Source organism: Enhydra lutris, unplaced genomic scaffold (assembly GCF_002288905.1).
Source record: "Enhydra lutris kenyoni isolate GAN:26980312 unplaced genomic scaffold, ASM228890v2 scaffoldscaffold59, whole genome shotgun sequence".
NCBI classification, from domain to species: Eukaryota; Metazoa; Chordata; class Mammalia; order Carnivora; family Mustelidae; genus Enhydra; species Enhydra lutris.
The window spans coordinates 6,125,995-6,150,748 of record NW_019154143.1 but is presented as its reverse complement, the minus strand read 5'-3'; the positions used below and the strand labels follow the sequence as shown (position 1 = coordinate 6,150,748).

The 24,754-nt window shown below is 34.5% G+C and overlaps 1 protein-coding gene across 3 annotated transcripts in view; it reads left to right on the top strand.

The window, feature by feature from the left end:
* LOC111158354 (SOS Ras/Rac guanine nucleotide exchange factor 1) overlaps positions 1-24,754 on the top strand; it is a 175,767-nt gene that overhangs the window by 86,927 nt on the left and 64,086 nt on the right. For all 3 annotated transcript variants that reach the window (XM_022520337.1, XM_022520338.1, XM_022520339.1), the window contains exons 7-10: positions 2,895-3,005; positions 3,083-3,181; positions 15,837-15,964; positions 16,753-17,408. In XM_022520337.1, the coding sequence (XP_022376045.1) occupies positions 2,895-3,005; positions 3,083-3,181; positions 15,837-15,964; positions 16,753-17,408 (994 nt within the window). The remainder of the gene's footprint in view (positions 1-2,894; positions 3,006-3,082; positions 3,182-15,836; positions 15,965-16,752; positions 17,409-24,754) is intronic.

Here is a 24,754-nt window from a genome sequence, read left to right as displayed (position 1 = left end):
GACTCTTAATCTCAGAAAACAAACTGAAGGTTGCCAGGGGGAGGGGGCTAGGGAGAGGGTGGTTGAGTTATGGACATTGGGGAGGGTATGTGCTATATGTTAATTTAAAAAAACCAAACTTCTGTTTACAAAAAGACACTATAAAGTTATGAGAAACATGAAAGAATTAATTTGAACTTTTTGCCTCACTCCATATACAAACATAAAATGGATCTAATGTAAGAGCTAAAATTATAAAACTCTTAGAAGAAAGCATGGCTTAATCTTCAAAACCTTGGCTTTGGCAAAGGATTCTTAGATACGACACCCAAAGCATGAGCTACAAAACAAAAAATACATAATTCAGATTTGGGTGCTGATAGGAGGGAGGGAGGTGTTGTTAAAGGGCAACAAGAGAGGGGCACCTGGCTGAGTGGAGCGTGAGACTTGATCTCAGGTTTTGAGTTTGAGCCTCACGTTGGGTGTAGAGATTACTTTAAAAAAATAAAATCTTAAAAAAGTTTTTCTTAAAAAAAAGGCAATCTCAGATCCCTGATGCATACTTTACATCAGTGTCGATGGCCAGATTGCGATATTGCATTATATTGTACTACTGCAAAATGTTACCATGATGGGAAACTGAGTAGTGTGCACACATGAAACTACATGTGAATCTAAATTATCTCAAAAATACATATTTATACAATAAAATGTTATAGAGTTTAGAATAAATGAATGGAAGAAACCATATTAATACAAATGGATAAATCTTGGACACAACTTTGAATGTAAAGTGCAAATTGCAAGAATAAATACATTATGGTATTTATATAAAGTTTGAAAACATTGCCTTATTTCTTGATACATGTGTAATTATATAAAAACATACATGGAAATGATAAAATTCAAATTCAGGACAGTGATTTCCTTTGGGGATCAGTAAGGGAGGAGATAAGCTTGTGAAAGGGGGCTCAGGAAGATCAATTACCACGATGGTGTCTTACTTCTTTTTTTTTTTTTTTAAAGCTGAAACAAGTTTATAAGATTAAGTTGAACTATTTTGAGCCACATGGTGAATATAGTTATGTTAGGTTTTTCTCTGTATTTTTCTATGTGTTTGGAATATTCTACATTTTTAATCATTAATACACAATTACATATATTGATAATCAGATTTTTATGAATCTTTTAAGTATTGATTTTAACCTATAAACTAATCATAAAATCTGTTAACTTATACAAGGATTCTTAGAAGTGCTTGCAATTCTATGTATTTATCCTCAAGAATAAAACTGTGATGAAAGGTTGGATTCCTAGTTAGTAGTTAGTTTTTTTCTCTGTTGAAACGTGCTATTTTAGAATGATAATACTGGGGACCTTTTATTCACTGCTTACTATGTACATGCATAGTAAGCATTTTGCTTATGATACCTCATTTAATTCCTAAAACAACCCCTTGAAAGTAGGTACTATCCATTTTTCAATGAAGAAACTGGCTTAGTTTATTAAAGCTCACACAGCTAATAAGTAGTATAATCAGAATGGGAATTTGGGTCTCTGTGACTCTAAAGTTATGCTCTTAAGCCACTTTGCTGTATAGCCTTTACTTTTTGCATGTAGTTGTCCTAAAAATTCTGTAGTAAATTAGAGTTCATTGAAAGAGGGGGAGGACAAACATTATTTGCTGTTCCAGATGATTTCTAGAGTTCAAGAGACCCGTGATAAAAGCATCAGATCACATTTTTATTTCTCTGTCCCATCTATTCTGCTCATACCTGACTCCCTTCTGTTATTATTTTTGGAACCTTACCATCCGTTCTTGTAAAATCTGGAGTGGACTGCAATTTCCAGTGTTATATTATCATAGAAATTTTTAGTTGGGAAAGTAGTTGAAGGAGTTGAAATTGGGAAATGAATCAGGAGTCAGTTCAAGGAATTTAGGATGACTTAGAACTTTATATGCCATATTGTATTTCACAAAGACTAGAACTCAGGTCTTCTGATTTCTGATCTTGTATTGTTATTATTCAGTCTTTCCTTAAGAAAAAAATCTAAGAAACTACATTAAGGGTAATGAACATAAACATCATTTGAGCTGTCAGTCCCTCTTTTTTCTGTACTCCTCCACTAGATGTCCTCTTCCTCTTTCTAGAATTCCCCATCCTAGAAATGAGCTCTAGCTAGAATCTAGATCGCAATTTTCATAAGTTTGTTTTGTTAGTTTTTTAACAAGGAATAGGGCAGAGGATGGCTCCTTCTAAAATCAAGACACCGATTCTCTTTTTTCCTCAGGAATCATCAAAACCCATAGATTGTACTCTTAGACCTAACCATTCAAATTGTTTAGTTCATTTATGATTGATGATAGTAGAATTTTTGGCAATTTGGATAAACTCTTGTTTAATTGCTTGTGAAAACTATAACAATTTTAGATGATACAGACTGCTACCTTTGGCTTGAAGAATGTGAAAGTAAAAGTCTACCAATAAGAAATAACCATGAGAAAATAAATGTCAGATGCCCCTATTCCAAAAGTTTATACTTTACCTCATTGTTGATACCTGTATTGTTGGTCCAGCTATACTTTGTTTTCCAGAACCAAAGTCTTGCCTTTCTTATGACCACTTTTGTTGATAATGCTCTACTAGAATCCTTTGAGGAGAGGTGTCATAACCTATAAGGATATCATTATTCATCAGAAAGAACTGATTTACTTATCTCTTCTGGAGAATATTAAACTTATCCTTAATTAAAATCATAATGGATAGCCATGTAATTTTGTTTGAGGCTTAAAAAGAAGCACATAACTGCTAGCTTGGATGTGCCTATAGTTTAATCTTTCTTTATTTCTGGTGGTAAGTTATTTAAGTTTTAACTTGGAGAAAGATTATCTATGTTTTACATTATTTTCTAAGGAACTGGCATTTGATCCATACGAATCATACGCTCGAGATATCTTACGGCCTGGTTTTCACGATCGTTTCCTCAGTCAGTTATCGAAGCCTGGAGCAGCACTCTATTTACAGGTACAGTAATTTTTAAATCAAGATAAATAATGTCTGAAAAGTAAACTTAAAAAAAAATTAATTACTTTGTTTTTTAGTCAATAGGCGAAGGCTTCAAAGAAGCTGTTCAGTATGTTTTACCCAGGCTACTTCTAGCCCCTGTTTACCACTGTCTGCATTACTTTGAACTTTTGAAGGTAAGAAAACTCTTACTGCTATTTATAAAACATTCAGATATGATGCAACTTTTTTTTTACCAATTTAGTTGTGCCTTATTATGTTAGCACCCAAGAACATTATATCTAGTTGTTTTTTCTCGTTAAGAATAAAATGTAAATGAGTCTGCAAAAGAGTGCCATATTTTCTCTAGTTTTACTAGTGATTTTTAGAGCAATTATCAGATATTTTTATCTTGTGCCCTTTTGCTTACGTAGCCAATTGTTTAGAAACAATCTTGGGTTTCTGCATCCGTATCTCCATTTTTGGACCTCAGCAGATTGATTCAGGCACTTAGCTAAGGGACCCAATGTAGAGAGAAGACCAAAGTAATGGAGAATATTAATCACCTAATTTTCATCGCTCAAGTTTATAACTATCTCTATACAACAGCTTCACATTACCTTAGAAACAGTGAATTATGTATAATCCCAGTAAAAATTCCTTATTCAGTCACAGTTCAAAATAAACAATTTAAGAAGCACTTTCTGAAAGGAAAGGATTTTGAGTTTTTTCCCCCTCTTCCTTTTACACACTGAAATTAAGGAAAAAGGGACACTTAGCCTGTATAAGTTATAATTCATTGGTATAGCTCAAAGTGATTTACTTTTCCGGTGTCTGGGTGGCTCAGTCGTTAAGCACCCGCCTTTGGCTCAGGTCATGATCCCAGGGTCCTGGAATCGAGCCCTGTGTTGGGCTCCCTTCTCAATGGGAAGTCTGCTTCTCCTTCTCCCACTCCCCTTGCTTGTGTTCCCTCTCTTGCTGTGTCTCTTGTCTGTCAAATAAATAAAAAAAGAAAAAAAAAAGTCATTTACTTTTAAACTTCTTATGTAAACATCTAATAATATCTTCTTTGGATTATGGATAATATGTCCTAAAAAACATCAGGGTTTTTTTTTCAAAAATTTAAAATAAGGGATGAAATAATAGAGATACTCTGTTTACCCTTAATGGACTAGCCCCAAAGAGACAAAATAAGACATGGGTTAATATTATTATTTCTTTAGCTTTTAAAAGAATGTTTGCTTCATTAAAGAAAAATTGTATTTAATATCATGATTTTGTTACAGAAAATTTATTAGTAGAAATTATATTTACAGTTTGCAGAAGTACATGCTGAAATGGGCTCTCTATAATGAATCAGTGAATGATGTCCCACTCTTTTTACATTGTAGTGATTTGGACCTTAGTTAGATTCTCAAGTAGGAATGTTTGAACTAGAGAAGGATCAAGGGAGGTAAAGGATTTAATCACCAAGCAGAATTACAGAGCTCTTAACTCTCCATTCTAGACTGAAAACAGCATACCATTTAAGGTCTTTGGTAATATAGAATGTTATTTTAAGAGGATAATCAAGAGGAAGCATTTGTTATACAAAACCATTCTTTACAAAGAATTCATTATGACAAACCATAGTCCTAACAGGATATTTGCAAATAAGTTTGTTACATAGAATCCTTGTTCGTAATAGTTTATGTGATAATGGGATTTTAACCTGAGACTGTAATGAAATTCTGAAGCATTAAAAGCCAGATGAAACCCAGAAGCATTTTTTAATTTATAAATAAGAACAAGAAGCTCTGATGAAGGTTGAAAAGGCTGTAAAATCTAATCATCTTAATAATATAAGTAATTATTTACTCCCCAAGTACAGGCAATTAAAAATGTTTTAAATTGTTAAGTTGTGATAATAGAATTTTTAAATTAAGACATCATTCAGAAATTTAAAAGATTTCTACTGGTGTAAGCATATGTGTCCCTAGTTCATCTTACTGCCTAAGGTTCCACTGCAGAATTACAGTATATTGAGTGGGAAACCTTGCCTAGTTAATCCCATGGACTATGATCCCTCCTTTTTATTCTGCATCCCATCAGTACTAATGTATTATTTGTACTTATTTTCAATTTCTATTTGTTGGTATGTTGCTTAATTAAATATTTTCATTGAGCAGTATTTTCAAGGAATATTCTTTGAGATGCTAGTCCCATGAGATATTCTAAATAAAAAGTTGTGGGGGAGGGATGTGCAGTGGTCAGATATGTTGGAGAAAGACTACATCCTTAATTATATACTCCTAGAAATTTTCAAAATATGTTAGAATATTTAGACTTTGTAAAATTGTGCAATGAAGCAATCTAATGGTTTTCTAGAGTTTTCCAAATTAGATAAACCATGAAACCCTTCTATATTTTTGTTTTATATTTGTTGAAGTATAATTAACACACAGTGTTGTATTAGTTTCGGGTGTATATTATAATGATTCAGTGCTTCTGTACATTACTTAGTGCTCCTCGAGATAGGTGTACTCTTAATCCCCTTAAACTACTTCAGGGGATTCTCACCTACCTTCCCTATGGCAACCATCAGTTTGTTCTCTGTATTTAAATTTGGTTTTTTGTTTGTCCTCTTTTTTCTTTGTTGTTCATTTGTTTTTTTCTTAAATTCCACATATGAGTGAAATCATGTGGTATTGGTCTTTCTCTCATTGACTTATTTCATCTAGCATTACATTGCAGGTCCATCCATATTGTTACAAATGGCAAAATCTCGTTCTTTTTTATGAATGGATAATATTCCATTGTATATGTATACCACATCTTCTTTATTCATCTATTGGTGGACACTTGGGCTGCTTCCATAATTTGGCTATGGTAAATAATGCTGTAATAAATGGAGTGTGTATATCTTTTCAAATTAGTGTTTTTATGTTCCTTAGGTAAATACCCAGTAGCGGAATTACAGGATCATATTTTTAATTTTTTGAGGAACCTCCATACTATTTTTCGTAGTGTCTGACCAATTTACATTCCCACCAACAGCACATGAGCGTTCCTTTTTCTCCACATTCTCACCAGCACTTGTTATTTCTTGTGTTTTTTATTTTAGCCACTTTGATTAAGTGGAAGGTGATATCTCATTGTAGTTTTGATTTGTGTTTCCCTGATGATTAGTGATGTTGAGCATCTTTTCATGTGCTCTGTTGGACATCTGTATGTCGTCTTTGGAGAAATGTCTATTCATGTCCTCTACCCATTTTTTAATTGGATTACTTGTGGGTTTTGGCATTGAGTTGTATATGGGTTTTTTTGGTTTTGTTTTTGTTTTTTTTAAAAGATTTTATTTGTCAGAAAGAGAGAGCACAAGCAGGGGGTAGTAGGCGGAGGCAGAGGGAGAAAAAGGTTCCCCACTGAGCAAGGAGCCCAATACAAGACTTGATTCCAGGACCCTGGGGTCATGACTTGAGCCAAAGGCAGATGCTTAACTGACTGAGCCACCCAGGGGTCCCTAAGTTTGTTTATTCTATATCATGGGTAGTAACCTCTTATTGGATCTATCATTTGCAAATATCTCCCATGCAATAGGGAGCCTTCTTATTTTTCTTGTTTGTTTCCTTCACTTTGCAAAAGCTTTTTATTTTGGTATAGACCCAAAGTTTAATTTTGCTTATTTTCCTTGCCTGAGGAGATATGTCTAGAAAAATGTTTCTAAAGCCAATATCAAAGAAATGAATGCCTGTTTTCTTCTAGGAGTTTTATGGTTTCAGGTCACACATTTAGGTCTTTCATCCATTTGGAGTTTATTTTTATGTATGGTGCAAGAAAGTGGTCCAGTTTCATTCTTTTGTATATAGCTGTCCAGTGTTCCCAGCACCACTTGTTGAAGAGAATGTCTTTTACCCATTGCATAGTCTTGCTTTCTTTGTTGCAGATTAAATGACCATATAAGTGGGGTTTATTTCTGGGGTCTCTATTTAGTTCTTTCGATCTATGTGTCTGTTTTTGTGCCAGTGCCATACTGTTTTGATTACTATAGCTTTATAATGGGGATTCTGATACATCCAGCTTTGTTGTTCTATCTCAAGATTGCTTTGGCTATTCAGTTTCTTGTGTAGTTTCATTCAAATTTTTGTATTATTTGTCTAGTTCCATAAAAAATGTTAGTGTTTTATAGGGATTATGTTAAATCTGTAGATTGCTTTGGGTAGTATGGACATTTTAACAATATTGATTTTTCTAATCCATGAGTGTGGAATATTTATGTCTTTCCATTTGTTTGTGTCCTCTGAGTTTCTTTTATCAGTGTTTTATAGTTTTTGGAGTACAGGTCTTTCACCTCCTGGGTTTAATTTATTTCTAGGTACTTTGTTATTTTTGGTGCAATTGTAAATTGGATTGTTTTCTTACATTGTCTTTCTGCTACTTCATTGCTAACATATAAAAATGTAACAGATTTCTGTATATTAATTGTGTATCCTGAGACCTTACTGAATTCATTTACCAGTTCTAGTAGGTTTTGGTTTTTGTTTCGTTTTGTTTTGGTGGAGTTGCAGGCATAAAAGCCTTTTAAAACAATACATTTCTGGGGCATTTGGGTGGCGCAGTCAGTTAAGCGTCCAACTTATGGTTTTGGTTCAGGTGTGATCTCAGGGTCGTCAGATTGGCCTGGTGTCAGGCTCTACATCCAGTGTAAAGTCTGCTTGGGAGTCTCTCTCCCTCTCCCTCTACCCCTACTCTATCCCTGTATGTGTGCTTGCTCGTTCTCTCCCTCTCTCTCTCTTTCAAATAAATAAGTAAATTTTTAAAACATAATACATTTCTGGAAGTTATTTTGTTCCCTACATTTCACTAACACCAACACTGCCTTAGTCCAGCCTCGCCCCCTGCCCCCGCGCCCCCCCACCCCCCCTCCCGCATGTCTTGCTGGGACTACTATAGTGGCTTCCTATATGGCCTTTATGCCTCATGGAACCTTTAGTTTAAAAAGTGCAGTTGGTTCCCTATCAGCTTCGACCCAAAGTCTAAATTCTTTAGCCTCTTTCTAGCTCATCTCAATACCTAGTCTTTCCCACCTTGTGCTTTACCCATAAGAGAATTTTTAGCAGCCCTGGATATATATCAGACCTGTTCAGAATTCCACTTTGCTTTTGTTCCTGTTTCCTGGACTTTTTCTTCTATTTCTGCCATCCCCTTTCATCTGAGAAATTCCTACTTGTCAAAGAGTTTGTTCAAATCTTGGTTTCTCTGTCAAGTTTCCCTTGGTTCCCTAGGCTGATCCTTTTACTGAGTTCCCTCTCATCATACTTCCTCATAGAACTTGTCCCATTTTTGTCTACCTTATTTTAGACTGTGCTCCACACAGAGTGAATGTGAGCCCTGAGTAGCTTTGAATTCTCATGCCTAGTAGTGTCTGGCACTTAGACAATAAATACTTGTTAAAAAATAATGGCAAAAATAATAATTTTCTTAGAATTCCTATAAATGTCTTACATTTTCAAAGAAGCTTGACTATAAATTGTATATAATTAAACTAATTTTGGAAACTTAGAATTTTTTAATAAGGTTTATTTATTAATATTTTTATTTATTTATTTATTTATTAGAGATTGAGCTCACGAGCAGGGGCAAGGAGTAGACTGAGAAGGAGAGAATCTGGGACCCCTGTGTGGCACAGTTGGTTAAGCGTCCAACTCTTGGTTTTGGCTCAGATTGTGATTTCATGGTGTTGAGATCAAGCCCCTCATCAGACTCCATGCTCAGCACAGTCTGCTAAAGTTTCTTACACTCTCTCACTCTTCCCCCCTCCCCTGCCCTATGCTTGCTCATGTGCACTCTCTGTAAAATAAATAAATCTTTTAAAAAAAATAAAAAGAGGAAGAAGAAAGAGAGAATCTCTAGCAACTCCCTGCTGAGCACAGAGCCTGATGCAGGGCTCAATCCCATGACCCCAAGATCACGATCTGAGCCAAAATCAACAGTCAGACGCTTAACAGACTGAACCACGCCCTGGAAACTTAGAATTCTTTAAACTTTATAAGTTCAGAAAGTAAAAGTTTAGTTAAGTAATTAAGACTTGAATACTACTGAAACTGAAAAATAATACTCTTTTTTCTATGTGAAGTTTGATTTGCTTTATTAAACAAATTTAGAGTTGTTACTTGGGACTGTGTAAATATGTTGACCATATAATCTAAGGAAAAGTAAGTTCCCCTCAATTAAAAAAAAAACAAACTGGGTTCAGATCTATACCGTTAAACATACATTAGTATATTCATTTCCTAGGGCTGCCAGAGCAAAGTACCACAGACTGCGTGGCTTAAAAACAACAAAAATTTGTACTTTCACGGTTTTGGAGACTAGAAATCCAAAATTAGGGTGTCAGCAGAGCCACAGTCCCTTTAAAGACTTTAGAGCAGAATCCTCTTAGCTTCTGGTGGATCCTAGCAATCCTCGGTAGCTCTTGGCTTGTTGATGCCATCACTTCATTCCTTCCCTCCATCTTCACGTGGCTTTCCTTGTAGCTCCACGTTCTTCTTTTATCTCTGCATCCAAGTCTCCTCCTTTCTCCTACAAAGGTGCTGAGTCAACAGGTGTAGGGCCCACCCTAATCCAGTCTGACCTTATCTCAACCTGATTATATCTGAAAAGACCCAGTTTTCAAATAAGATCACATTCGCAGGTACCAGAGGTTAGGACTTGAATATAGTTCAACCCATTACCATTAGTTTTTGGTATGCTGTAGAATTATATTCATTTTTGGTTTTCTGATTTTCCAATATATAATGTCTTTCTTAAACCAATATATACATATATTGTCTTTATTAACCCAATTTAAGTATAATTTCATACTGATCGTAGACTTTAAAATTAATTTTAGTCACAAAAATCTAGTGAAAAGCCAACGGACTTGTGGCAGGATGGGCTATAGCCAGGTAAAAATGGACAGGAATTCAAAATTACTAACATAATCATCTGAATAAGACTAAGTGTATATAACTGGGTTTGGGGTTATCATGTATGCTTTGTCTTAAAGGAAAAAATAGAAAATTTAACACTTAAAATCTCTATACCTTTCTTAGGTTTTATTGGTAATAAAAAGTACAAGATTAGCAAAATAATTGAGAGAAAACATGTCCGGGTTTAATTTTAACACATCATAACAACCATGTGTTTTTAAGTAAGATTAAATTGAGGACCAACAGAATAGTAAGTATTGTAGTTGATGTTATTTCATTATAACATTGCAGTGTTTATCTTGGTCACAAGTTTTATTTTAGAAAATAAGAACACTAAAAACTTTAATCTGAAGACTCATGTGGTTAGACTCTTTCTCTGTATTAAAATTTAAAATTTGGAGTGTCTTCCTGGCTCAGTTGGTAGAGCATGTGACTCTTGATCTTGGGATTATAAATTTGAGCCCCATGTTGGATGTAGAGATTAAAATAAAATATTTAAAAAGAAATTTTAAAAAATGTAACATTAAGGGCGCCTGGGTGGCCCAGTGGGTTAAAGCCTCTGCCTTCAGCTCGGGTCATGATCTCGGGGTCCTGAGATCGAGCCCCACGTCGGGCTCTCTGCTCGGTGGGGAGCCTGCTTCCTACTCTCTCTCTCTGCCTGCCTCTCTGCCTGCTTGTGATTTCTGTCTGTCAAATAAATAAATAAAATCTTTAAAAAAAAAATTTAACTGTTGTCCCACAGATCTCTAAGACTGTTCATTCTTCTTTAATCTTATCCTTCCTTGTTCTTCAAATTAGTATTTTATTAATCTGTCAATTGAACTATTATTATCTTGCTTACTATAGAATTTCCATTTGGATTTTGTTTTACAGTTTCCATAGACTCCCTATCTGTCCACTCAGTAAGACCATGTTTTCCTTTAATTCCTTGAATATGATCATAAAAGCCACTTTGAAGCCCTTCTTAAATTCAGCATCCGGGCCCACTTGGAGTTTCTATTAACTGACTTTTTTCCCCCTGAACATGGGTCACATTTCCCTGTTGTTTGCTCGTTAACAATTCTAGATTCTATTGTGTGGAGGATTGTTGGGTTTCTTGTTTTTGGAATATTGGTTTTTTACTTTAGTATGCAGTTAACTTTTCCTGGATTCATCTGCAAATTGATCTCTTCTGTATTATGAAGCAACTGATATCTCTCTTCACTTTCTAGGATTTCCATATGTAGCTTTCTTAGCTGATTCTCTTGGGTCTCCCTTACACGTGTGTGATTTGGCAGTCAGACAAGTACTTGGGCAGGGATTAGTTCAGATTTGGGAGCACAGTCTCTGTGGTTTCCTTATGCCCGGAGATTTCCCCCTTAATTTCCAGCTACTCTGTCAGCTTTAGGCTTTATCCCCTGGTGCTTGAAACCAGTAAGTCCAGCTTTCTGATGCCTGAGCTTTGTACATTTGGGGACTAAACTCAGTTCTTAAAGAGCCTCAGAACTCATCCATTAGAGCTTTCACGAGTAGATTCTACTTTCACAAGTAGATTCCTCTTTGGTCTCTGCCTGCTCTTTTGCCTCCTGTGGGTCTTCCCGTGCATCAGCCAGGTACTTGGAGAGAGTTTATTTTCAGATTTTGGATTTCAGTGCTTCTGCAGTTCATTCATTTCCAGATTTCCCCCTTAAATTTCCTCCTAAACTGTCCTCTTTGATCTCTAGCCTATAGAGGCTCTCTTCCTCTCACTCTTCCCCACTGTGTTGCCCTGAGAGGTTGGGGAAAGCCTTAATCTTGCAAGTGTATACACTTGGGAGTTGTAGCTTTTCAAGAGTAATTGCTGCTGGTGGTTTATGCTTTCTTCGAGATGTTTCCCAGTGCCTGCAAATAGTTATTTTTACATTTTGTCCAGATTATATAATTGTTACCTGTGGGAGGGCTCTCAAGACTTCTTAACTTCACTGCCATTACTGGAAATTCTTGCATTTTTATAAAGCTTTTCTGCAGTATTGGTTATGACTGTGATGTTTACAGCAGTAGGAGAGGAAACAGTGAAGGGCAAGTATTTGCTAATTTCATTCCAAATGGCACTTGATGGGCTTTCCCCTGAAGATATGCCCTTTTGAGTTTTTCTCCCCACTCGGCTGCTATTAATACTCTAAATATACAAGGGACCGTACTTAATTATATAAATATATTTGTGACTTCCCTCAAAAACTTTGAGAATTTTGCATTTCTTTCCTAAAAGTGAATTATAAGTCATGTTACAATTTATATTTTAAGATTTCATTTTTATATTGGCTAATTTAATATACTGGCTAATTTAATAAAGGTATTATATGATTTACAATAATGGAAAAGCTGTACTATTTGTACTATAAGTTTATACTGTTTATACTACGAATTTACACTATTTATTCCATTTCCCTTGGGGGAAAATGAGGGTTTAGGCTGATTAAGTAAAAGATGATCAAATTTTGTTAATATCATTAACATCACTTACTGGTTGAAATTTTGTGTATTTTAAGAAAATTATCTGTATATATAAAATCAGTACTGATAAAACAACTTTTGAGGGGAAAGGAACTGATTATGAAGTGTACTTTTTAACTTAAGTAGCATGAGTAATTGAAGTCTGCAGACAATCTCTAAATCTCATTTTAGTTATGAATTGCATCTTTTTCTACCCATACTTTCTAGTTGTGCTGCTACTGTAAAAGAATAGTTGAGGATTATTGCCTTTCTTGTGTTCAGCCTTTAAAGGGATGTGTAAATTATGAGATAGCAGAGAGTCAGGAGCAGTTGGCTTAATTCGTTGGTTTCTGGAATAATTTGGGTAGTATTCCATACATTTGTTTACAGGACTAGTAAATTAAATTTACCAGTTGACCATGTATTTTCCACTTTGTAATCTGTTCTTAGCATCTTATCAAAGAGTATATATATAGGTAACCATTCCATGGTCAAAACACGATCCCCATCTTTGCTTGTGTTTTCCCATTCTGTGATAAGCTCTTTATTACACACACACACACACACACACACACACACACACACACACACACACACAATATTTAAAATAAAAATAAATGTTTATTCCATGTCCCAAACATTAGACAATTATATATTTCTTGACTATATATTTTGTCATCCTGTGCATTGCAATGTACCTATTTGAATGGAATAGGTTTTATTTGTTAAGTATTTTTTTAATAGGCATTTCTAAGTTATATCAGTTTTTTAGGTAGTGTATTGAAAAGGTTCTTGAACTGAGAAATCCTGGGTCTTGCCTGTCTCCACCATCAAGTGCATGGCAGTTTCTTCATTTTACAGAATCTCATGTTGGAAAAATTAATTTCTAGAAATAAAAACATGAATTCAAAGGTTTTGTGTTTTTTAAACAAAAGGAAGCCCTTATATGTTGTGAATTAGGTGAACTCTTTGCCACTGCTTTGTTTCTGTAGCAACAACGAGCCACCGCTTTCATGGTAGTTAGCTTCAATTATTCAGCACCAGTGCCTGGTTTATATCAGCTATGTTAAGCAAAAGTGCTTATGAGAAAGGTCTTTAATTACATTGAAATTTACTTTAGATGCTCAGGTAATGCTATGAAGGTAAAAATTGCATTTAAAAATTACTCCATTAGTAAAGTCTTATGGGTTTGACATAGACTTTGGGTTTGTGGGTTTAAAATGTATTAACAATACTTTCGAGATACTGGTATATTCTATATGTGAAATGTTATAGTTAAATAGTAGATAAATGACCAAAAGCTTGAAACATTTTTAGAATAGAAAATCAAATGCGTGTCTCAGTGGATTGGTTACTTTCATGCTCTTTTTACGTGTGCTAAAACTGTGTGTTTTTGTGTGACTTTAGGTATGTTTGCCTGAATTAATATAAAAAAATAAAAAGATAGAATATGAAGGACTCAGTATTCTGCTACCTCTTGGTGCCAGCTCATTAAGACTAAAAACTTACCTTATGTTCTACTGACTCGAATGTTGGAGGAATTACATTCTCAAAGAACTCAGTGAAATAGTTTTTAGTGGTGCTTTTGGTACACCACATACAATTTTGCCCTTTCTTAATGAACATTGCTTTCAGTGTGAGATTGCGTTGGAAGCCTAAACTCAGTAAGGTTAATGGTTATGTTCTGCCATATGAGATGCAAGTAGTTCCAGAATGATAGGAATGGAGAGTGTTTTGAGAATGCCCAAAGCCCAGCCTTCAGCCTACCCGTAATATCCATTAAGTAAAAACCTAATAGCTTCCTTTTTATGAACAGTTGGCCATTGACTTCCTTTAATCTAGCTGGCCATAGTGAAGAGCAAAACTATGAGTAAATGATATCTCATATTTTTTTATATATATAAAAGTTTTTTTATCCTTTGGGAAAAAAAATATTTTTCCCCCTTTCTGGGAGATTATCATGAAACACAGTTAACAGTTGAGACTAAAAAGTACAGATGGTCCCTTTTGTTGAAAGTATGGTGAGGTTTTAGTATCCAAAATTTGGATGATAAAACTGAGCATTAAATAGACATCACAATATGGTATTTACTTCTTCTGGAATACCTGAGTGTTTATGATATTTTAAGCAAATTATTTTTATAAAAATGGTTGAAGCTTTGAGTAAGAAGTATGTCTACTTTTCACAAGTTATCAGTATGTGTATGTTTGTATAACTGATCTTTATCAGCTGAAAAGGAATGTGTTGTTGATCTTTAAGGAATATCTCTTAACTATAAATCCTTTAATAATAATTAACGCTCATTGAAAAGTAAACCTTTGCAAATTACTTTGAATATTTTATGGTTTTACTTCTCACATCTTTTCCTTTATGATAGAGAGTAAGTGTTCTTAAATGTTGCATGAAAACTACTGATACATGTTATTTATTAACATTTTCTTTTTGGTAGCCAGAAACAGGTTGAGAAGTTGACAGAATTCTTATCATCTATTGTAACTCATACCTCAGTTAACTACTTGCTTGAATTATAGTCACCTGTTATATTGATAATTGGTGTTTATTGATGACCCAGTCCTTATTAAGTACAGACTTTCTGTCTAGCATATATAGTATATTTGCCACTAAAAGAAAATGTGCTTGAGTTTCACTAATATGTACACTTCTGGTTTTACTCAAAATCTTAACGTGTGAATGCTAACAAAGTTCATGATACTAAACAAAGTTCATGATATTAAACGTTAATTCTGTAGTAGAACTACGAAGAAAACAACTTAGACTTACACTGTACATTACAAAGTGCTTTGATTTTTAATGAGAACCCCATTAAGTAGGCAGGGCAGGCTTTTTACAAGCCTCATTTGACAGCTGGGAAAAATGAAACTCAGAAGTCAGATAATCTGCCCCAGTGTCACACAGAAGTAGAGGCAAAATTTGGTCCTAGGTTTTGGGTCTTCAAGTTCCTCTCCACTATACTCCATCTTTCTCTGTGTATTTGTCTTCCGAATCATCCTGTTGCTACGATAGTAGTGTTGGAATCAGAAACCTAAGACCAAATTCCATACTTGAGAAAAAACATCTACTCTATGTGCTTACTGCTGTGCAAATCCTATGCAGGTTAAGAAGATAATTTATGTCCCTCATCTGTTTTCAGACGAATGCTTCTGAGAAACTGCACATTACTGCCTGTCACAAGCTGTGACATCTTTTAACACTGCTTCTGCTCTTTTTTTTTTTTAAATGTGGAAAACTCGGTTGTATGTTAATACAGAAAATAATACCTAAAGAAGAGAACACTTTTTTGAAAGAATATATTTTATGACATGTTTAAAATTTTTATTGTTGCAGAAAGAGTTGAATTACTGTTACTTTCATTCTTGAATAAAATGAGCTCCTTGTTCTTTTCGTCCAAAACTGTCCTGCGGGTTCAGATTTGTCATTTTGCCTTTGCAGCAGTTAGAAGAAAAGAGTGAAGATCAAGAAGACAAGGAATGTTTGAAACAAGCAATAACAGCTTTGCTTAATGTTCAGAGTGGTATGGAAAAAATATGTTCTAAAAGTCTTGCAAAACGAAGACTGAGGTGAATATTTTTACTTTTTTAATAATCTTCCCTTTCACTCTGAATATTCTGGTGTAAATTCAGGGATCCCAGTTCCCTCCTCAAGTAAACAATGAAGAAAATAGTTTTAGTGACAAGCTTGGTCTTTCAGAGGAAGTGACATCAAAGCCAAGAGAATTTGTTATTGTTTGAAAAACCTTTCATATTTGTGCATTTTCCTTGCATACTCCCAGACAAGACCTCCTGAGAGTCAACTGGTAAGCTAAAGGAGAGACAGAGAAAAATGTCTTGAGTAGATTTATGTCAACATCATCGTTCTGTCAAAGTAAAATTGATGTGTCCTTTATTTTAGGGATTATGTAACTTGAGGTATTAATTCAGATAACATTGCTTCCACTTTCTTAATTATAATATGTGCATGTTTGTTAGCTCTAGGTCTTGTCCACTTAAACATTTCTAAATAATTTTTTAAGTCTCTTAAATTATTTTTTTCACCATATTGGGCTACTTTTTAATATATGTCATTCTAAATATTTAGTAGCCAAGGTAGAAATAATCATTACATAGCTAAGTTTATAGAGTAGAATTTCGTCGTAGTCCTTGTTCTTTTTAGAGCACTAAAAAAGTCTCTACTGTGTTGCTTTAGTTCCTAAAATGGTACAGTTTTGTAACACTAATATATTTGGAGAATTAGTGAAAACCTTCTCAGTGCAACTTTTTAAAATGTACTTTTCCATTGTCCTTTATTTACATGAATTCTTAGGTTGTCTGTCGTCTGTGTACTAATAATGTTTTTTCCTTTATCCCAGTGAATCTGCATGTCGGTTTTATAGTCAGCAAATGAAGGGGAAACAACTAGCAATCAAGAAAATGAACGAGATTCAAAAGAATATTGATGGTTGGGAGGGAAAAGACATTGGACAGTGTTGCAATGAATTTATAATGGAAGGAACTCTTACACGTGTAGGAGCCAAACATGAGAGACACATATTTCTCTTTGATGGCTTAATGATTTGCTGTAAATCAAATCATGGGCAGCCAAGACTTCCTGGTGCTAGCAATGCAGAATATCGTCTTAAAGAAAAGTTTTTCATGAGAAAGGTACAAATTAATGACAAAGATGACACCAGTGAGTACAAGCATGCTTTTGAAATAATTTTAAAAGATGAAAATAGTGTTATATTTTCTGCCAAGTCAGCTGAAGAGAAAAACAATTGGATGGCAGCGTTGATATCTTTACAATACCGGAGTACGCTGGAGAGGATGCTTGATGTGACGATGCTGCAGGAAGAGAAGGAGGAGCAGATGAGGCTCCCTAGTGCTGATGTTTATAGATTTGCAGAGCCTGACTCTGAAGAGAATATAATATTTGAAGAAAACATGCAGCCCAAGGCTGGAATTCCAATTATCAAAGCAGGAACTGTTATTAAGCTTATAGAGAGGCTCACATACCATATGTATGCAGGTAAGGAATAAAAAGTGGCCTGTCACTTTTATTTTCCTGCTTCCAGCTGATTTTCTTTGCTGCACAAGTCACTGTGACTAAAATAGAAAGCAAACTAACAACAAAAGATCTTCTGCATTATTTTGAGTTCATTTTCCTTTGCCTAAAAATACTGCCATTTATACTTTTGCTACCGCATTTACATATTATTTTTAACTTTATAACCAGAATTACAAATGGGAATATAAAATCACTTGGCTAAATTTACCCAATTAGTGGTAGAAACAAAACTAAAAGTAGTGATAAATCATCATCATTAGGGTCTAACGACCTTTACCCCTTTTTCTTTTTTCTTTCTTCTCTTTCCATTGCTGAGATTATAAAGTCAGTAAAAATTTTAGTGTACATTCATCACCAAAATTGTGCTAGTAGTACAAATATGCACAGCATTGTTTTTTCTTAATTTCTGTTCCTAGAACTTAGTTAAATTTAGCAATCCTGAAAGTCATTAAAGGTTTCAGGGTTTTTTGCATTTTACAACCAATGTCATTTAAGAAAACAGTTTTACCTCAGCAGGGCAGTTTTTAGAGACAAACATGTCCAGACTACCTAGGAAGATTAGTAGAGACCAAATCAAATGTAATGTTTGAGAGTTAAGAAACAAACATAATGATTCTTTTTTTAAAATAATTTTATTTCTTCTAGAAAGTCACCCATGATAATCCAGTGTTCCTCAACCTTCAACTTTCCTACACAATAGAAAGATTGGAAATTGTAAACTGTAGCATATGGTGTAGTTGAAAGAGCACCAAATCTGGATTTCCATGCTCACTCTATCACAGTTCCTTCAGGTCCCAGAACCTCAGTTTCCATCTCAAAAATGAGCATCACAACAGCAACCTCAGACTTGGAAAGAATAGATGAACTACAACATGTAAAAACTCCTTGTAAACATAAATGTAAACTTACTTTCAAAGAGTGTTTTTAATTATAAAGACATATTAACTCAAACATAACTCTTAAAACATAAATGCTACTCTAAGTAGTCGAATGTGAAAGTTAACCTCCATCCCTATACTTCTTGCTTAAATATATTCCTATTTCTAGAAGATGTGTGATTCTGAGGGAGGGTGTTTTTTTTTTTTTATTAGTGTTTTGTGTTTTCATTTATTTAAAGTCCTCTAAATAGTTTCTCAGTTCTCTCTGGAAGGTGTTCTGGCACCAGTTAAATTAAACTTTTAAAGATCCACTGTAAGAAAGATGAATAACTTTTGATAATGTTGATATATTCAACTTACTACCTGTCCAGTCAGAACTACTTAAATGGCCTGGAAACTATCAGGGCCTCCTTCAAAAGAGTGAAATCAAGTTAGAATATTTTTATCAGTGATAGCAAAGCACTTTTATGAATATAATATCTCATGATCTCCACATGTCTCTGTAATAAATAAGCCAGGATTTTGTTTTGTTTTTTTAATTTTTATTTGCCTCTAATTGGTGGTTCTTTTGATGCCTTTTCCATAGTGAAATATTAGTGTTTTTTTGTAGGCTATTAAAAGCATTTTGGGTTCCCTAAACAGATTCCATTTGGTAGTAGCAGGCAGGAGCTGACACATGTTGAAGATAGTGAAAGAAGACTAGCCTGGGATTCCAATTTTTCTGTTGATTTTTCACCTAGAAACTTTTGCAGTCAGTGTATACATTTTACTGACTCAAAAATGAAAAAAACAAAGCATGGGAAAGTTAAATAAGCTGCCTAGGATTTTACATGAAAAAGAAAACGATTATTCTGGTATCTTTTTTACATATAAAACTTTTCAAGAAGTACCATTTTTATTAATATGACCAATCTATTTTGTGATCTTCCTCAACTTCTGTATACTCTTTAAGATCTAGAATACAACTACAAAAATGTTCATTAAATTACTTGAAAGTTATGGTTGCAAAATATTTATTTCTTTGCTTTTAAAGGAATTTTTAAGGTTCTATAAGCTCAGATTGCTCTTCTTGCCACATTCTGATTTTTAAGGCTCTTACAAGATTCACTGATTTCTTTAGCATAAGCACTCTAAACCATTCATCCTTTTATTTTAAATACCTTTGTTTTGAGTTCTTCAATATGAAAACTATGGAATAATTTTCATATTGAAGTGTGGAAAAGACTGTTTAAAGTAAAATTAATCCTTGGATTTTTATCTACATAAGACAAAAGTTGTACTGTTTTGTTTTGTTTCTTTCCTGTAGAGCAGTGTAAGTAGAAAAGTGCTAACTAGTGTTTACTATCACACATCAGTGGTACTGGAGTTGGAAAACATTTTCAGATTCCAAATTTTTTAATGTAATTGTTTCTGTAAAACTTGATTGTTGATGATAAATTTTTTTTTTAGACTGCTACATTTCATAGAACTAACATCATTAGTAAGCAGTTGCAGAATTACAATTAAATATTTTCTGGGAACTGTGCTTTTTATTTATTTTTTGAATGAGGACACTTTAAAACAAAACTTGAACAAGCATAGCTGAGAGTTTTTCTAGGATATCTGAAGTTTCTCTCCTTGATGTACATGATGCTAGCCTAGTGTGTAGACATAGTACTTTTGCTGTGCTATCACCTTATTAATTACTTTTGATAGTTCCTCTTATTTGTATTTAACTTTTAGCTTTTGAATAGAATCGTATTTTAAATGGTTTTATTTCTAGTTAGTATAAAACACTGAAATTTCTAGATTTGTAAGACTGCAAAGTGTTTCACATTTAAATTGACAAGATTGTTTTACTTTTTTAAGAAATTAAAGTTTTTCAAAAATTCCTTTCATTAATTTCTTGAGGAATAAAATGCCAGTGTTGACTTTAGAAATGTGGCCAAGTTTGTTTTTTTTTTACACTTTTCTTTTCTTTCTTCTTTTGAGGCTTAATTGAATATTTTAACATAGGTCATTAAGGTATATTACTGGTGTAACTGGCATACACAAGCAACTTTCTTGAGTTGTGGTTCACAATACCTACAAATTAGTATTAATTACTAGTTTATTTGAGCTCTTCTATAAGGTCTGTCACGAACATGTTACTGGCAATATGGGATGTGTTTTCAGTAGATGTCTATGAACTCATAAACATGAAAGCAATTATTTTTTAAGGTCTCTTTCAGCTCAAAAGTACTCTTGAGTCCTCACTACAATAATAATAGATCAAGTTACCATTTGTTTTTAGAATTATTGGTCTGCTATTTTGCGGTGGTAGGCGAGAGGTTTAGTTGGTAGATACTGTTACTGGAGAGAACGTTCAGTGCAAAATGGGCAGAAATAAAGGCTAAAATTTAACTTGCACATTTTTATTATACAGAATTTTAATAAAAGACATTGGCTGTAATATATGAGAAAATTTAATATCCACGAAGCACCACTTACAGACCATTTTCTAGGTTATGGATTGTTCAGAAATTGTCCAAAAAAAAAAAGAAAAGAAAAGAAAAGAAAAACTGGTTTAACCTTACTTAATTCAGACTTCACTATGGCTTTAGCCAACTTGATCCCTCAAGTGTTTTTAACAATAATTTTGAAGCAGAGCTATAGATTTGCAGTTTTAGACAAGATGACCAATCTCTCACTAATACACAAAAACCCAAAGCCCCTGAAAGTTACATGATTTTCCAGAAATCATACCAATTAATTGCAGAATGAAGACTAAAACTTAGGTTTCTTGATTCTTAACATACTGTACTTTTCACCATGTTAGAGTGACTCATGTAAGGCAAATTTTTTCAGTATTAAAGTATATTTTTATTATATATATCAAATAATAAAAATAAAGAGAATTTCTTGGTTGGTTTGAATTGCCAGTAATATAAGTGGCTTTTTCCTTATTGGACAAACACAAGTTTACTATGAAGATTTAAGCAGACTAATTTTTTTTCTTATTGAAATAGATAATAATCTCTGGCTATAGATAAACTTCCATTTTATTTTATTTATTTTTTTTTTAAAGATTTTATTTACTTATTTGACAGAGAGAGATCACAAGTAGGCAGAGAGGCAGGCAGAGAGAGAGGAAGGGAAGCAGGCTTCCTGCTGAGCAGAGATCCCGATGCGGGGCTCGATCCCAGGACCCTGAGATCATGACCTGAGCCGAAGGCAGCGGCTTAACCCACTGGGCCACCCAGGCGCCCCAAACTTCCATTTTAATGCATAGATTTTAGTATACAGTTAGATATTGGGCATCATAATTTTACTTTTTAACAAAACCCAGTCTACTGGTGATGTTTGCTCTATAAAGGAAAGCTTTCTGGGAGAAAAAATTAAATTTAGGTAAATTAGAAAATGCTTAATTGTCGCTTAAAAGACTGCAGCAGGGTCTTACGTGGAATCTGATTTATAGCTTATCTCTGAGATCCAGTATTTCTGGACATAGACTAATTTGCTAACTGCATCAGAACTTTGGACTCCATTTCAAATGCTGGAGAGGGGACACTGTCTAGTTAGATCATTCTGAATTTGGCAAGAATACGAAGAGACTTTCTTACCTACCTTAAGAGGAGCACAAAGCAATGTTCATAAAGAAGAGATGAGAGTAGGAATTTTACTTCTGTTTCAGAGTTACAGGAAGGAAATAAAGTACAGATTAATTATTGAGACTTAAAACGACACGAGTAAAGAAATGTTTGGTAATGGTGTATCTGGTTTGATAATCTTACTTTAGAGAAATGAGGTGACCATGAGGTAGGGAAAATTCAAAACTGATACTATGTACAAATACAAGCTTTTCATATTGAAGTGTGGAAAAAAGGTGTTTCCTGTGTGTGGTACTCTTTTCTAGAAAGTGATATTGAAAAAACTTAAGCTGGTTGATAGTTTTCTTTAAAGTATTTATTGCTATTTTACACCCTCAGAAAATCCTCAAAAACCTGCATTAGCTTTCTTTTGAGTTTGCGGCCTATATAAGTTCGGTTTGGGTGTCTTAACTTTAAAAAAAAAAATCTTTTGAACAATTTTTGATCTATAGGGCAGTGCTGTTCTATTTTTAAACTCTCTGATAATTTTTTTTAAGTGTTTGTGCGTCAGCATAGCGTCTGTTTCCTTTTTTAAGGAATTCAGGAGTGATTGTTTATAAATCCTTGTTGAGAAGCTTATTGTTCCTTGTGGCTTTTTAAATGGCTGTATTAAAGGGAGAATTATCACATGAACAGACATCCTGATTAACAGCGGTTCACTATGGTGGGGGGAGGGGCATTCTTGACATAAATAACTCCATGTAACAAATATTTCATAAATTTTCATTGACCTTGCCAAATAAAATGTCAAGTGTCAATCAAAATAGGTACCTAAGAAAAAAGGATTGAATTATCACCTCAGATTTAGCGTGCTGTCTTCTGCATATTAACATAGCTATATTTTGAATTCCTAAGGTTTTGAAGAACTGTGCAGTGAAGTATTATCAAAGAATAGTTCTCAAGTGAAGGAGACGAGGCAGCAGGAAAAAGTCACTGCAGCTCCTGTTCGAAGTAACCTGGACCAGGGATTTGATGGGAGAGTTGGCAGCTACTGGTACAGAGAAACTGTATGGAGGGAAGGAAGCAGAGCAGCTAGTGAGCTTGGTGAAAACCTTGGTGCAGGGATTTGAGAATCTGGTAGATATAATAACGAAGAAAAACCACAACAGAGCTTTTACTATTGCTCATACTGAAATTCACGTGGGGTTATGGTTGAGAAAGAGGTTTGTGGAATTTACATCCATAAGCAAGTGATAAACAGAAAGAGAAAGAGACTCTCAAAATAGCCGGTTTTCATGTTCTCCACAAATATTTGAGCTCATGTTCTAAAACTAAACCAACCCGGCTTTTGTATTTTTATGTGTTTGCCTTCCATCTGTCTCTGCAACATCCTTTTTTTAAAAGATTTTATTCATTTATTTGACAGATCATAAGTAGGCAGAGAGGTAGGCGGGGGGGGGGGGGGGGGTACGTGGGCGGGGGAAGCAGGTTCCTTACTGAGCAGAGAGCCCGATGGGGGGCTCCATCCCAGGACCCTGAGATCATGACCTGAGCCGAAGGCAGAGGCTTATCCACTGAACCGCCCAGGTGCCCCTGCAGCATCATTTTATAATACAGGTAGATAGCTGCTGCCTCAGAACCAACAGAGAAGGTAACACTCGGCCTTTATCATTGCCTGAGAGATGTAAGTAGGTAGTGCTTTGTTTTCTTACAAAATTATGTAATCTGTACTTATTGGTGTGTATTTTTAAAATACTGAATTATCTTAGTCCTTCACCTCATCCGTAAGATACAGGTTTCCAAGGGTTAGCGTGACATAGTACACGTGAGAATCACTGAAAGGGGGAAATTAATAGAGATAAAAGTAGCTTCTGGAATATGTACCCTTTTTTTTTTTCTTAATAAAATTTCAAATACAGAGATGTCCTCAAATACAGATTTCTTTTCATTCATTAGCAGTTTTGTACCGCTTGAGACTAAAAATGGAGTCTAAATCAATACAAGACGGGGAATATATGCAGCCTGTCAGATATTTTTTGAAAGTCCTTAAACTTTTGCCAAGTTTTCTTGGTTTATTTTTAGCTTTTGCTGTTTTTTTTCTTTTTGGCAAGACTGCTTTTATTTCTCATCAAGCTAAAAACAACTTAAAAGTTGAGTCACTTTAGAATTTAGTACAACAGTGATGATTGTGGGAGTGTTTATTTCACTGCCCGCTTCACGAACTCCTCTTCTACATAGAGTGCACAGGAAGGTCCAGCTGCTACTTCCTACAATCTGGAAGAAGGCTTAATTACGGAATCACAACTAGACAGCTAATTTTTTAATGACTCTCTAGTGCCCTGAACCGGATTAGCAGTTTGCAGCTACATTCTGAATTAATCATTTATTTAAGTTTCTGTAATGATTACATAACTCATGGGATTATTCTTTGTATTTATATGTCACAGCTGTGGAAACCTGAAGGCATCCTTTAATCCAGAGAGGTTATGTGATACAGTAGAAAAAAGCATAAAATTAAGAGTCACACAATCCAGATTTTGGTTCCATCTCTGCCACTCTACTGTGTGACCTTGGATAAGTCTTAGTTCCTTCTCTCATATGTAGAAAGGAAAAACATCAGCGCCACTCACTTCACAGAAGTCATGTGGAATAAATTCTGTGAGTGCCCTTTGAAAACGTTCCGTAACAGAGATCAGTTGATATGATCCCTGTGACCTAAGTGGCGCCGAGGCATATCATGACTTTCCCAGCATTGTCATTGTTACTAAGGTACTGAAACCAGATGTTTTGGTTGAAGATGGAAAGACCATTTTAAAGTCGTTTGCTTTTAAAAACAGGCAGTTGCCTTAAAAAAATAATTCATTTAGAACTTGCTTTTATT